At 36.5% G+C, this 15,599-nt stretch overlaps 1 protein-coding gene across 1 annotated transcript in view; it reads left to right on the top strand.

The window, feature by feature from the left end:
- Positions 1–2: 2 nt before the first annotated feature.
- Positions 3–15,599, top strand: part of Adamts19 (ADAM metallopeptidase with thrombospondin type 1 motif 19) — a gene marked incomplete at its 5' end in the record, with an annotated part of 210,106 nt that continues 194,509 nt past the window's right edge. The window contains one exon of the mRNA XM_010627281.2: positions 3–197. Within this exon, the coding sequence (XP_010625583.1) occupies positions 3–197 (195 nt within the window). The remainder of the gene's footprint in view (positions 198–15,599) is intronic.

Here is a 15,599-nt window from a genome sequence, read left to right on the forward strand (position 1 = left end):
TGCTGCTCCGGAGGGATGGTCGTTTCCTGGCATCGCGCTTCGCCGTGGAACAGTGGCCGAATCCGGGCCCTGCCCCTACGGGCACAGCCTCCGTCCCGCGCCCTCCCGCGCCGCCCGACGCCACCTGCTTTTACACCGGGGCGGTGCTCCAGCACCCCGGCTCGCTGGCCTCTTTCAGCACCTGCGGAGGTGGCCTGGTAAGCGCCTTCCTTCCCTATCTCTCTGCTCTGTCTGCCTCCCCGTTACTCTCTCCGTGCCCCTGCACCAGGCTGATCTGCCCGCACCTCCCTGGCCCTTCCATGTATTCCTTCGGAACCCAGCACTAGCTGCAGTGCCCAGAGGTCTGAACCATTTGCCTCAGTTGAGACCTCTCCAGGGCAGACCCGGGAATGGGAAGTCTCATCAGATGAATGGACTTTTAGATGGTTATAAATGCTTCCGAATGCTATATGAAGTTCGACCTCCTCCTGACTTCTTGCCAACGGTTCTTCTGTTCTTCCAAGTTTCTAGAGTCAACCCACCCCGTGGTGGCTAGGTGGTGTCGCGTAGCCGACTGAAACGAACCAGTATGCTCCCTGCTAATTCTTCCCCAGCCGAAGTTCCTCATCCATTAGCTGAGTTCTGCTTGCTTGTTTTATTTATTTAGTTTTTTGGTCCCACTTCAGTTAGGAGAACACTTCTCTTAGAAGTTGCGCTCTGACAGCTGTTAGAATTTAGACATCGTCATGAGTCTAGACACCTGTTCCCTGTTTCTGACCCAGGCAAGAGTGGAAGACGAGTCAACTGAGAGATTGGCTTTGTGGTCAGATAGGTGGTACTGGCGTCCAATTAGTGTGTAGTTCTGTGACATTTTCTTTTCTGCAGATCACACTTTATGTGATAGTACAAGCGACCTTGCTGAAAGGCCGGTGGGACTGGAGAGTGAAAGCTACTTGTTCTGTTAGTATAAACGGTTCCATTTTTCTCCTTGTCTTGGCAAAAGGCTTGGAATAATTATTACTTTCCGTAAGTTGGCCTTTGTGTGTGTCTGGGGGGTGGTGGTTAAAATATATAAAATAAAAACTACCATGTGAACCATTTGTACGGGTCGGTAGAATTAAGTAAATTCAAGTTGTTGTACAACCAACACCACCATGGTCTTTACTGTGGGTTTAAGGCAAAACCATTGAAGAAATCCACAATCACTTCTGTAAAAGCAACTTCCTTACTTGGAGGGAAAACCCAACAGCAGTGGTTAGCACAATAAGAACCACCTAAAGACGCCTAAAGTTAAATTAAACTGGAAATTTTTACCCATGTCCCCCTAAAATCCAGTAGTCAAATGAGGAAAATTGCTGAGCCGGGCTGTTTTTTGCTAGTGGTTCATAAGGGTGAATATTTAAATATGGATGTTTTTAGGTGTGAGTGAATAAAAATGGCATGGAACGATTACATGAAAATCTTTAACAGAAAAAAAAATCTTTTTAAAAATGTTTTTTTGTGTAACTGGTGCTTGACACATCATGGGAAAATATTTTGTAGGGATTTCATTGTCCACTAGTTTTTGGCTAGAGATTAATTGCATATAGAAAGTTTCTGGTGTGGTAATAGCAATAGAGAATAAAACATTTCACTGTGTTGAAATGTGAGGTTTGGGTCAGATTTTCCAAATGAGCTATGTCCTCTTTCTATATTTAAGGGAGCATAGTTAGAATTATGAGTAGCTTTTTCATGGACTGAATAGGAGTTTGACTTACCTCCCTGTTTATCATGTTGGATTTCTTCTCACTTTTCCTGTTAGCCACTTATGTATATTTCTGAACTGGGAAGTCTTTGTTATTGAGGAAAATTGACATTGCCAGCAATACAGTATAGCAGTCAGACTTCGAGCAAAGAAGTTAGGCAAATATCCAAGGTGGGTGGGTTTGTTGCTCTAGACTCTGCCATCCCATCCCCACTCCTGTAGGAGCTGGTGGATTAAAAAATAGAGAGCACAATTTGGTATCTAAACTCTGGCATGTAGAAACGAATTCCTTACCTTTCTATGAGTAAAATCAATTAGATGATTGCACTTAAAATTGGATGGTATAATTAGAATTCTACTAAATGTTAAATTAACTGTAATGTAGGTGCTGTATTAGGGACTAGAATATCTTGGTTTTAGGAGCTCACAGATGAGAAGGGCTACATATCCAAGTGGATGTGCCAGGAGGCATCATGCAGGAGTAACATGCCAGCACGGTGAATCAACTGCTGTGCCTAGAGACACAACCTGCTAGGGGAGTTGTGGGAGGCTCCCAACAATAGAAGGAGTTCAGCTGAGATCTGAAGCTTGAGGAGACTTTATCCAAGCAGCTGCTGAAGAGTCTTCCAGGTAGAGGGAAGCCAATGAGTGGAGGTGTGAGGATTTAGATCCTGTCCAGGAAACAGAGCAACAACAACACAAAAAAATCCTCCCACGAGTAGGCCAGAGGTGCAGTATGAGAAGCGATCAGGACAGCGGTGGCAAACCTATGTCACGAGTGCCACAGTGGGCCGTTGGTGTCATGGAAAGCTCTACAAAGTTTGCCATGACTGTCCTAGACTGTTGAGCTCAAAAGCCTTGTGTGACAGTGCAGAGGCTCTTTCTGACGGTACCCGTTCATTGGCTTGTATTCGTGCTGGCCTACATTTGTAGAATTCTGTGATCCTGTTTTTCTAATGGAAGACATTAAGATATTTTTATATAGGAGATGAAGTATTTATGTGTACAATTGGATTTAATTTAGAACAACAGTATTTTTCTTAAAGTTTTGTGTTGTGCAGTTCCTCAGAAAAGAGTAGAACATGAAGTGCACCGTTGCTTCGCCCTCTCTGTGGCTAGTTTTGCCTGTGACTTAACATCCCGACTCAACAGCTTTGGATGACTATACATTTAAGTGATCCACAAGCCTCTGTAAAAGGAAACAGATTCTCAGATACCCAGCGGTAGACGTTTATAAGATTGGTCAAGTTGTTCTCCAGATAGTAATTAGCGTTTTGTGAGTAGTGCCAGAAAACAAGATTTTTTTGATGAGTACTACGTCATCAAATACTTAATCTTTTTGGATTTATTTTACTTACAAAGTGTACAAATTTTACTTTCGAATCTAGCAACCAGTTTAAGATGTGTTATCCTCTTTTTTTCCATTTGAACTATTACTGAATGATAATCTTATTCTAGCTGTATATTAGGTGGGATAGGCACACAGTGATCATGACACTAAACAATTCCTATGACTAAGGCATTTTGCAAATACAGAAAATACAGAGAGCAGGTGAAGAAGCCATGGTATGTTCCAAGGAGCTCTCCACCTGATGTTCCAGTCACAAATGTAAAGGACAGTGTAATAGATGGAGGCGTGTACAAATAGAGACGTGCTCCGAGGGCTGGGGTGGTAATAGTTTGTTCCTTCCTTTTCATTCCCAACATGTGGTAGGATGTCTAGTTTCTGGTAGACACTAAGTAACATCACTGAATAATAATGAACAACACATAAAGTACTTTATTATAACTTAAATGATAGTCTTTCAATAAGCAAAATATGTAAAAGTAACAAATATTTTGAAAGAGTGGAACAATTGCATTTTCTGTCAATTATCAACACAATTTAAAAATAGATATATATTGATGCTCTGAATCAAATTTAAATAGATCCTTCACCCGTGGCTAGTTAGATTATTTTCACAAAATGATGAATAGTGGTTATTAAATCTTTTACTACTTTACTGAAATGAAGAGTTTGAGGTAGTGGTAGTCATTTTGATTAGATTTGGAAACAATCTGGAGCTTCATATATATTCTCTCTCTCTTTTTTCTGTACTTTATCATCTTGAATCAAAGTAAGGTGTACTGTGGCAAGTTTTGAACAAGCTCCTTTTGGGTGCCTTTACTTTGGACAAGTCGCTGTGTCAAGAACCATCATGAGAGCAGGTTATCAGGCAGCAATGAAGGAAGGAGGTGCATGACAAGACCAAAGGGAACTGACATTCAAATGAAAAGGTGGAGGACATAGATGGACCTTCTTCCCTCGAGCCACAGTGTAGAAATGGTAGAAGAGATACTCTAAACAAATATGACACACTATTGTAAGTGAATGCCATTAGTATATCAAACATTTAAACATATCATGAAAGACTGAAAAAGTTTGGCTTCCATTAATGAAAACATGTAGGCTTCAGAAAGCTTCTGTGAATGGTGGCAGTCATACCAAAAATTCCTGTCTACCTTCAGGGAAAGGGGACACAGTATATTGAAGGGAACCCAAGCCACAGGTGTGTCCCTGGGCAAGAGCAAAAAAAAAAGTAGAGATGTACTGTGGGCAAGAAAAAAAAAATAGAGATGAAGTTTTGCTGGGCACATTGGTGATACTCTGCATAGAAAGGCCCTCCTCCCCACCTCAAAAGATGAGTCTTTGTCTCTACACCCATTAGAAGGTTCTGCTTTCTCCAGATAACTGGAACTGAGCATTGTAAGCTGAGCTCGTCTCAAGAGACAGGTGAACAGGAAGGAAAATAGATGAGCCAACACCAAAGAAGCCGATTCTTTTAAGAGTGTGAACTGTGTAAGAGAGTCATCAATTACTGCCACCTGATCCAAGAGGCAACAAAATAATGGAATAGACAAATGGAACTATGATTCTCAGAAGAATAAGAGCAAGTATATATGTGGAAAAAATACATTTAAAAATAGGAAAAAATGCTTTCCATGAAAAATGATTAGAAACAGTGGAGACAAAATCACATGGACATTAGAATAAAAGCTAAAATCAGTGTGTGAACTGATGGATAAATTTGTGGCCTAGAAGATCAAATCCAGAAATTACTTCAAAGCATCGTGCAAAAAACCCAAAATCAATATAAAGTATGAAAGAATAATTGTGCTCCAAGATTCATAGGCCTAGATCTAAAATTTCTATAACAGGAGTTATTTTCTAAAAAATCAGTTAAAGATGAAAATTTTGAAATGCATCCACTTGTGAGGGATTCACATACAAGCTTTGGATATAAAGCCATATTCTATTTTTTTGTTTTAGTGTTTGAGACAGGGTCTTGCTGTGTAATTCAGGGTGGCTTTGAATTCATTACGTAGTGTAGGCTGGCCTTAAACTTGAGGCTGTGCTCCTTCCTCAGCCTTCTCACAGGTGTGTGCCACCATGCCTGGTTTAGATTACTCTTTAGAATACAGGTTGGATAGATGATGTTCCAGATGAACCTTTCTCAGCATACACCAACGTCGCTTTCTAATTAATGTTTATATGGGAAATGCAAAGTAGTTTATATGTAAAACCTTGGACTTTTAAGGTCTTCAGTTCTTTTATAGTTGTCTCATCTCAAATACAATTAGAGCAATTTTGTTTTGCCACTTACCTCAACTTCCCAAAATTGTCAGAGAAACAAAAACATTCTTTTCGCTTGTATATTACTGGTCTTAAAATTTGGTGTTTGATTAAATTATGTGATTATGAGGTGTTGTGCCTGTGTGCATTCAAACAGATATATTTGAGTGTTGATAAACAAACAGGCCAACCGTGGAAAGAGCTGTGTGCTACAAGACAAGGGAGGAGTTCACTGGCAATTAGTGGAGCAGACCACAATTACACATTTTCCAGATGGAGCAGTGAGTGTTTTGAATTCAGTGACTTCACACAACCAATGTTGGTTAGGCACAGGTTAAAACTTTGTTTTTGTATCAGAGTCAATTTATCAAAGATACAACACAAACCTTCAGAATGAAGACACAGCCACCAGACTCTGGTGGCATAAGTAAAGAGAGACCCCAAACCTTAACATACTAAGATATTAAAGATAAAGAGAAAATCCCACAAGTTGAATAAGGAGAGATTATCTATATTGGGATGTCATCTGACCTTAAAGGGCTGAATCAGTAATATGGGATGCCAGAGCATCGAGTATCTTCAGTTAAGAGAAGTGATTTTGAATCTTGGACTTTGTACTCAGCCAAAACTACCATTCAAATCTGATGTCAAATATAATTTGTTTCAAAGTTATAAGGACTTAAGCTTTACCACGCAGAACTGTCAGAAGTACCCAGTGAAATAACATCATCTAGCATCTGTTCTCCTGTTATTACTCAGTGTTCTTTCTATCCAATTGTAGCATCTGATTAGATTGGAAAGTAGCTGATGCATAAGCAAATAAATGTGTATAAATAAGTGTATAACTTTAACAATCTGCAGTATGCATACACACATATACCCACATATACATGTGTGAGGTCATCCTAAATGAGTGCATAGATTCCCTTTTCTCAACAGTTTTCAAAAATCAGGTCTCAAGTGTGTGTCATAACCCACTTAATTGGTTTGGTGTTGATGAGTAGTTAATTGATTCCAGTTTCTTCCTCTTATGAACAGTGCTATCTCTAGATATGACTTTTTGCTTGAGTAATGCTTGTTTGTGTCAAAGGGCTGGCATAACTTGTGGAGATAACTTCTGCTCTTATACATGACGTAACTTTAAACTCTTAGGCCAGCAGATGATGTGAGATTATTATGACAAAGCCTATGTGAGTGTTACTAAAACCTTTTTATTTTTGTGAAATCTAATAGAAACAAATGTTATCAGAAGGTAGTTTTAATTTACTTTCTTGCTGTCATTGTTGTTAATGATGAGGTTGTAGTTTTTGGATGCTTTTTATTCTCATTTTTTTCTGGTAGGTCTTCTCCATATCTTTTACTCATTTGTCTATTACATTTGTGATCTTCACTTTTAATTCCAGAGCTTTTTATATTAGTACTTTAAAAGGTAAATAAATGTTAAGTATAAAGTAAAACGTGAATATAGAAACTTTATGAAGTGTATAAAATAAATTTTCTGCTGTCTTGCCATCTATAAGTAAATACTGTTAGACTTTTAATGTTTATAATAAAGAGGAAATGAAAATATCATATAAACCAGTTTTATCAAATTTAATCATAAACTGAGAAAAGCATGTTTTTTAAGCTCATTTTTGGTCCATAAAATGGGTACAAATTACATAGGTTGAGAATATCTGAGGGACATAGTTAGGGGACACTTAAACTTACACACTGTAGGACAGTATTTGTTTTGTGCTTTGTTTTTTGAGACAGAGTCTTGCTCTGTAGTTCCAGCTGGCCTTGAAAACACCATGTAGCCCAGGCTGGCCTAGAACTCACAGACTCTCAGCAATCTTCTTGCTTCAGATGCTCAAGTGCTGAGATTACAGGCATGTGCTGCCACGTCTGGCTAAGAGAGTTTTTTGAACAGTATCTATTATAATTTCAAATCTACATATCCTTTTCAGCAATTCTATTTCTAGGAATTGACTTTAGGGAAACCTCAATATACATTCAAAATTTATGTATAAGGTTATTCACTGTAGGACCAGGAACACTGTAAATATTCATCAGGAGGAGTACTCTTGTTGTCAACCCATTGTTCTAAAGGCTCGGTGAACAAAATAGAAGAAACAGTTCTTGTTTTGAGGCATTTATAATTTTGAAGAAACCATGGTTTTGCTTCAACTTCTTGAACTCTTTGTGCTGTAGTTCTTTGATTCCGTTAGTGGTCGATGTCTCTTTATTGACAAAACAAGTGGTATTTAAGTGCCCATATCTTTAAAGCACTTTATCATTTCACTTAGAATAGCATGGCTAATAGTGTGATACACGGGGGAAGTTGCTATACTTGGAGTGGAACAATGTATAGACAGCTCCAGTCTTACTTAAGGAAGTGACAGAGTGGATTAAAACAAACAGTCAATTGTGCCAATAGAGTGTCGACTATTTTCACATCACATATTAATGAAACATTTAATCATATTTGATCTACATTTTAGTTCCTTGAGAGGATTGTGACATGGACCGATTTTGTAAGAGGAAGATATGTTTAGTCAGTAAATAATTGTGTTTACTTATTCAAAGTTATCAGCTGAATTAAAACAAAGTAAATATTTTAAATAAGAAAATATTCATAAGAGCCTGAAAAAGTATTGTATGTATGTGTATATATATATATATGTGTATGTGTATATATATATATGTGTGTGTGTATATATATATGTGTGTGTGTGTGTGTGTGTATATATGTGTGTGTGTGTGTATATATATATATATATATATATATATCTGTCTCTTATATATATATATATATATGTCTCAGTCTGAGTATCAGGGATTGAATTCAGGACCTTGTGTTTGCCAGGCAGGTGCGGAGCCTCTGAGCTGCATCCCCATCACTGAAAATATTTTTATGCAACCCTAAAATAGCGTCTTTATGCTAAGCTTGTGTACAATTTAATGTTTCCACTTAACTGCAATTACGTTTTTACCTCAGGTAGTGTTTATGTCTTTGTATTTGCTCAATCTGTTATCAGAGGAGTTTCAGGTTCCTCTTGGGGAGTGTATGAAGTTAAGGATGCGATCCTGACACATTTTGGGGCAATTGGAGAATGAGGAGTCCTTCTTGTGTTCGGACTTTGAAAGCTTTTCCTGAAAAGAAATGTTGAGGTTCCCTTAGCCAAGTGCAGGGCACAACTTGATGCCGAACGCATGTAGGGTGCAGCTACGCTGAGCACTGCCTCGTCTCCATCTCATCTGTGTTCCAGTGCCAAGCTCCGGACTGAGAGAAGTGAGAAAGTGGGAGCCCAGCCACTCCAGTGATGCCCAGATTATTTTTACCAAATGATTACATGGTGGTTTTGGGAAAGACCCAGGGGATTAGATCATTTAGTATTTTCCTTGTTTTGCTTTTTTTCTTTATCTTTATTAAATTTATTGGTACATTTTAGGTATACAATCCAGTTCCATTCATCACTGGGATCTTGTACCTTTACATGACTTATCCTGGATCTTATTTTCCCCATTCCCCAGCCCTCCCTTCACCCCCTCCACTCTTCTTTTCCTGCAAAAGGAACTTAATTTAATTTCATAATTAATGTGCATGCATGTATATTTGTGATAAATTGATTATTTAGACTTCAACTGAGATGATCAGATAATAAAGCTGATGAATCCAGGTCAGCTCAGTATTATTTAGGAGGTGGGGGAGAGGTGGTGGAGTTTTTTGCCTTCATAAGCATAAAAGACAAACATAAAGATGTTTTGGTCCCAGTTTTCATTTAGTTCCTTTGCTTCAGCATGGCCTCAACTGCTTATATAGTGCATGCATCATAGCCCTTTGTCTAAGCTTCTTGAAGCCCATTTCTTTGAGGTACATTGTATAGACACCACCAGTGTAAAACCATGAAGACATACTGCAAGTATGAGTGGAGGTAGTTGGGTGTTTCACACCAAAAATCAGAGGATACAGATTTTCCAACCCTCAACAATAGTTCCTATTGTTTTTTTTTTATTTTAACTATTTTTGTGGCTTTAATTTGTATTTCACTAGTGAGTAACTGGTGAACATCTTTTTGTATTCCAGATCATAGCCATTGTCAGGATATCTTTGTTGGAAGTGTCTGTTCAATTCTATTTTCCACTTTTTAGTTTTTCCCTCCTACTGTTCAATTGTAAGAGATTTTTCCATACTCTGGACATCCATTTTGTATCAGTTATATAGTTCGCTGATGTTTCTTCTAGCCTGTGGGTGTCTTCGTTTTCTTAATGCTTTAAAGCTTTTTAAAATATTGGTAAAATCTAGTTTATTATGCTTTGCTTCTATAGGGTAGTATTTCTGTGTTCTACACTTGATCTTAGCCAAAAGGCTGAGAAGCGATAGGATTTTTGTGTTCTCAGAATGCTGTATAACTCAGTTACAGGGACTTTATCCTATTTGTTTGATAATTTTTGTAATTTCAGATTTTACATATAAGTCCATGATTCACTGATTTTTGTGAATGCTCTGAGGTAGAGATCTAAATTCACGTTCCCATGTCTCATAATTCCAGTTGTCTCTTAGCATCATTTACTGATGAGACTGTTCTCCTCATGAAGTGCTACAGCAATTTTGTCACAAGTGAATTGACCACAAATACAAGAATTTACTTTTGCACTAACAACATTGTTCTTTTGAATTGTATTTTCTCCATTGTATCAGTCCCATACTGTATTGATTTATGTAGCTTTACAGTGTTTTGAATTGGGGAAATTTAAATCATTTAACTTTGATTTTCCTTTTCAAAACTGTTTTGACTATTTTAGATCCTTTTATTTCTATATAAAGTTTAGGATCAGATTGCCAGCATCCACAAAGAACCTGCTGGGATTTGATAGGAATGGTGCTAATCTAAAATTTAGTTCTGGAAGAGTTCCATCTGAAACAATGAAAATCTCTCTATGTATCTCTATTTCTAGCTCTATTGATCTATCTCTCATCTCTCTATCTATCTACCTGTGAGTCTCTGTTTCTTTCTTCGCCTACAAATTACTACAGCAATCATTAAGAAATATTTTTGAGCACCCAGTTGTTAGTAAAACATTAAATCAGTGATAGCTGATATTATATTTAAAACGGTCAATTTCAAACCACTGACATGATTAAACTTCACAAAGGAAATAGATGTCATTGCTAATTTAATTCTCTGAATATTTATTTTGCATTTACAGTTTCCATAACTTCTACTTATCAGGCCCTAATAGTTCAAAATATTTGTGTGAATCTTCCAGTTAGGGAGGCAGAGTCACGAGAGGGATTAATGGTTGGAAAGATAAAAAGTCTATCCAATGATGCATATTTGAAGTATGTTTTAAGCATAAAAATGTAGAAACTCTGTGTTTCCTTCCAAATGCACTAGAATAATATGCTAAACTGTCCTTGGGGACAGCCTACCACTGCACATTAATATGATTTAAAAGGTCTCCAAAGCATTTGCCTATAGTTAGCTCAGATGTAGTATTTTAGTAAGTGTGCCAATAACTTGGCTGCTCTTGCCTTTGGCTGTGGAGTCTCCACAAGTGTCCGGTGTCCAATTTGGGGGTTTTTGGTCACGTGGTCTTATGTGTTCATGTTCTGAACCTATTAATAACTCACCATAGGCTTGTAAGAGAACACATCAGACTCTATATTGGAACTTGCATAATCAACTATCTCCTTAATCCGCCTCTCATTTCTTTCCATTACCTCTTCCTTAAGAAGATACACATCCAGTCCTGTGTTCATGCTTATATATTATTTTTTCTGTTGCTCTGAGTTGGATTTCAGTAATTTAAATTGCGTAGTTAAAACCATGCATGAAAGAGAAAGCTGGAGAATAATATAAATGATTATGAAAATAATATAAATGATTATAGCAGTGACAGTAACATAGGTTTTAACAAAATTCTTTAGACTTTATAAACTTTGTCTATAAATTATTTAGTGGTAGTGTGGTTACAAACTTTTTTAGAAAATAAGTGACTGGTTCAAGGGAATGGTAATGTGTTAAGTCCACTTTTTGAAATTAAATTTTATTTTAAAGTGTAATATGTTGCTATATGAAGGAAATGTATTGTGTATTTTTTTTATAAACAAAACAGTTGCTTCTAATGTAGTGTCACTTCGTTGGTACAAGGCCAGTTTGTACATGGGAATTTCACTTTTTAATAAATAATTATACTAAGTTACATATTTAGAAAGAAAGTGCTAATAAAATTTATATATGTGACAAAATGATAGTCTCCTTGTCATAGCACTGGCAGACAATAAATTACAAGAAATGTAACTTGCAAAGAACAAGAAAAGTACTAGATTCTTTTGCTAATTGTATCTGAAGGGTAGGTAGTAATAACTTCACTTTTCTCTTTATCAGGTTAACCAGTTTAAATTAGGAAAGGAGATGGTGCTGTTTCTATTTGCATTGATTTAAAAAAGTCCAAAGACTGCCAGCCCACAATACAGCATAGTAAGTGCTATAGAATACTGTTTGTCAAACACTGGTATATGCCATAAGATATGAATAATTTTCACAGATGAATGCCATAACTCAGTTTTATAGATAAGAATGCAGAAGCTGTAGGAGATTAAATAATTCACTCAAACTAAGAAGCTCATAAAATCTGGGGATGAAATGCAGAGCCATACTGTGTGTGTGTGTGTGTGCTGAAATTATGTTATTGCTTCAGTTTTATCAGAAATGCATATATAATTTATTCACATTATTTTAATTCTTTGATCTGAGATATGTGAAGAAATTGATGAGGAATAGATTTAAAATAGAAATGTAATATTTTTTCTCTTTGTCATTCCTGCCTCTTAGTTTGCTTGAAATTTTGAAAGCAGGAAGTTATCATTTCCAGGATTTTCTACAAAATATGTATGAAGTTATCCAGTATTACTGTTGCTTCTGAAGCAAGGAAATTACTTATTTCACCTTCTAATATTTTTTCATTAATTGTATTGGTACAGTTTAGCTATACAATTTGTTGACACTCATTATTTGGAATTTGTACCTTTTCATGATGTATCTTGGTTCTTATTTTCTCCCCATTGCCCTGTCCTCCCTTCAATTACTGTACCGCTCATTATTTAAAAAGACTGTTTCTATTTTTTCCTTTTGTCGTATTTATTCTTTTCCCTTCCTTCCTTTCCCCTTCCTCTCTCACTTCCCCTTCCCCTTTGGACCTTTTTTTTCCTATTTCACATTATCTATTATACATTTTGATCCTTATTTACACTTTATGTTTCTCACAATAGAGAACTGTTAGATATTTACACATGTGTGTCCTGTTTATTTCAGTTAAGAATATGGCCTCAATGTGCATCCATTTAGCTATAAATGTTTCTAGTTTCTCATTCTTTATGGCTGAGTAGTACTTTATTTTATATATAAAAAAACAGAACACATTTTCTTCATCCAGTCTCCACTTGCTGGGCAACTGAGCTGTTTCCAAGTTTTAGCTATTACAAACTGTGTTGCTATGAACATGGGTACACATATATTGCTGTGATAATGATTTTTAAAATTCTTTTAGGAAGATATCAAGCAGGCGAATATCTGGATCAATGGGACCTCTAATCCTAGTTTTCTGAGGTATCTCCTTATTGATTTCCATAATAGTTGCCCCAGTCCACACTCCCACCAACAGTGGAAGAGGTCCTTTGTTCCCCCATCCCTTGCAGCATTTGTTATTGGTTGATTTCTTGATAGCAGCCATTCTTTCTGGGGTGAAGTGGAATCTCAGCATTGCTTTCATTTGCATCTCTTGAATAACCAGTGATCTTGAGCATTTTTTTCATGTTTATTTCCTATTCTACTCCTTTGTCTGAGAAATGTCTGTTCATTTCAGATGCTCATTTTTGGATTGGGTCTTTAAATTCTGGAGGTTTGATGTTTTTAAATTTTTTATATATTCTAGATAGTAGACCTTTTTCTTGAGGAACAGCTGGTAAATTTTTTTTTTTCATATTGTGGGCTGTCTCTTCATGCTGTTGGTGAATTCTCTTGCTGGGCAGATGGTTTTTAATAAGAAGAGATCCTACTTCTTGATTGTGCTAGTTCATGTTCAGCTTAGGCTTTGCTCATGAAATGTTTTCCTATGTCGATGTCTTCAAGAGTTCTACCTCACTTACTTTCCATTCAGTTTAGTGTTTCTGTTTTAATATTTAGATCTTTAATTAATTTTGAATGTAGTTTAGTAAATGGTGAGAGATATAGGTCTAGTTTTAATCTTTGGCAAGTTGAAACACAGTTTTTCCAGTACCATTTATTGAAGAGGCCATCTTTCTTCTAGTGAGGGTATTTTGATCCTTTGTCAAAGATGAGGTGGCTGAGTGTGTCTGGAGTTGTTTTTACATTTTTTAATTGGCTCCACTGATCCTCAGGTCTGTTTCTTTACCAGCACCGTGCTGTTTTATCACAGTAGTTCTATAGTATAATTTTAAGATGGGGATTGTGATACCCCCTACCTTGTCTTTGTTGCCTAGAATTGCTTTTGCTATTCTAGGTCTCTTCTTGCTCCAAATGAATTTTTGGATGGTGTTCTCAAGGTCTGTGAAGTTTGCTGTTGGAATTTTACTTGGGATTGCATCTTGGCAAACAGAATGCAGATCAAGATCACACAACCTGAGCAAGTGGGATTCATCCCAGGGATGCAGGGATGGTTCAACATATGCAAATCAAAAAAAAAAAGCAGCACACTGTATTAATAGAGCCAAGGACAAAAACCATATGATCTTCTCAATAGATGCAGAAAAAGCATTTGACAAGATCCAATAGTCATTCATGATAAAAATCCTACACAAAATTGTAATAGATGGTCTCTAGCTCAACCTGATAAAAGCCATCTATGAAAAACCAACAGCTGATAGCATACTAAATGGTCAAAAACTGAAATCACTAAAATCAGAAATAAGACAGTGATGTTCACTATCACCACTCCTGTTCAATATAGTATTGGAAACACCCACAGCAGTTAGACAAGAGAAAGAAATAAAAGAGATGAAGATAGGAAATGAAGAAGTTAAATTGTCATTATGTGCACACAAGAGACTATACAGAAGACAGCAAGAACTCTACCAAAAGTCTTCTAGACTTAATAGCCAAATTCAGTAGTAAAGCTGGATACAAGGTTAACACACAAAAGTCAATAGCCTTCCTGCACAAGAACAGACTCACTGAAACAGGAACTAGAAAACAATTCTTTTCACAATAGCGTCCAAAAAATGAAATAACTAGGAGTCAACCTAAGGAAAGAAATCAAAGACCTCTACTCTGAAAACAATAGCACTCTGAAAAAAAAGAGATCAAACAGAATATCATAAAAAGACATCCCTTGCTCCTGGGTTGGAAGAACCAATACAGTGAAAATGACCATACTTCCACAATTGCTATATAGATTCAATGCAATCCCAGTTGAAAATCACCTTCTAATTTCATTTTTAGAAAACTCTCTTGTTGGAGAATCATAATTTTGAAATTAATATTGGTCTGGTCTTTGGACTCTACAGAATGTTTTGTGTCTCTCAGGGTAGAAAACAGTTACCACAGCAACAATCTCAACTATCAATTATCATTTCTGAACCTGTTGTTAAGCTTTGGATACTGTGTCCTGTACTTTTAAGTAAGCAGTTTGTGCCACAACCTTATGGGGAAGATGTAAATATATCACTTTTATTGAACAGATATTTCAGTAACTCACTTAACATTACTGAGGAAGTAAACCGGGTTGTCAGTCCTAGATCTGCTTACTTTCAAGGCTGTTATTCTTTATTTATACAAGTGGGATGACTGGGCTGTACAAACTGTAACATTAGGAAGTGTTTTCTCAGGAAATCCCATGGCTTTAGGGTTTAGGTTCAAGTGAAGTGGACGAGAGTGTGAGAAGGAGGTGAATGGTGTTATCTTTACCCTAACTTTAATGTGATCAGTTTGTATATTTTCTATAGTACAATCTTTATGTAGTATTAGGTTTGAACAACTATCCAAGTGCACTAAGGTTTAAAAGCCACAGCAACTTCTGTTTCCAGCCATTGATAAATAGTAACTGAAAGTCAATTAGACCATCCATATTTAGAATGTAATTTATATAGTGTACAATATATGCATATATATTTTTCTTTATATATAGTGTATCTACACAAATATATATTTGTATAAATCTAAATGCACGTATATAATTAATTTTTAGTAGCATGCAAAGTCTGATATATATTATATATACATATAGTATATATATTATATATTATATATATACTATATA

The sequence above is a fragment of the Fukomys damarensis genome, unplaced genomic scaffold (assembly GCF_012274545.1).
Source record: "Fukomys damarensis isolate Sample0158 unplaced genomic scaffold, DMR_v1.0_HiC HiC_scaffold_3, whole genome shotgun sequence".
Taxonomy (NCBI): domain Eukaryota; kingdom Metazoa; phylum Chordata; class Mammalia; order Rodentia; family Bathyergidae; genus Fukomys; species Fukomys damarensis.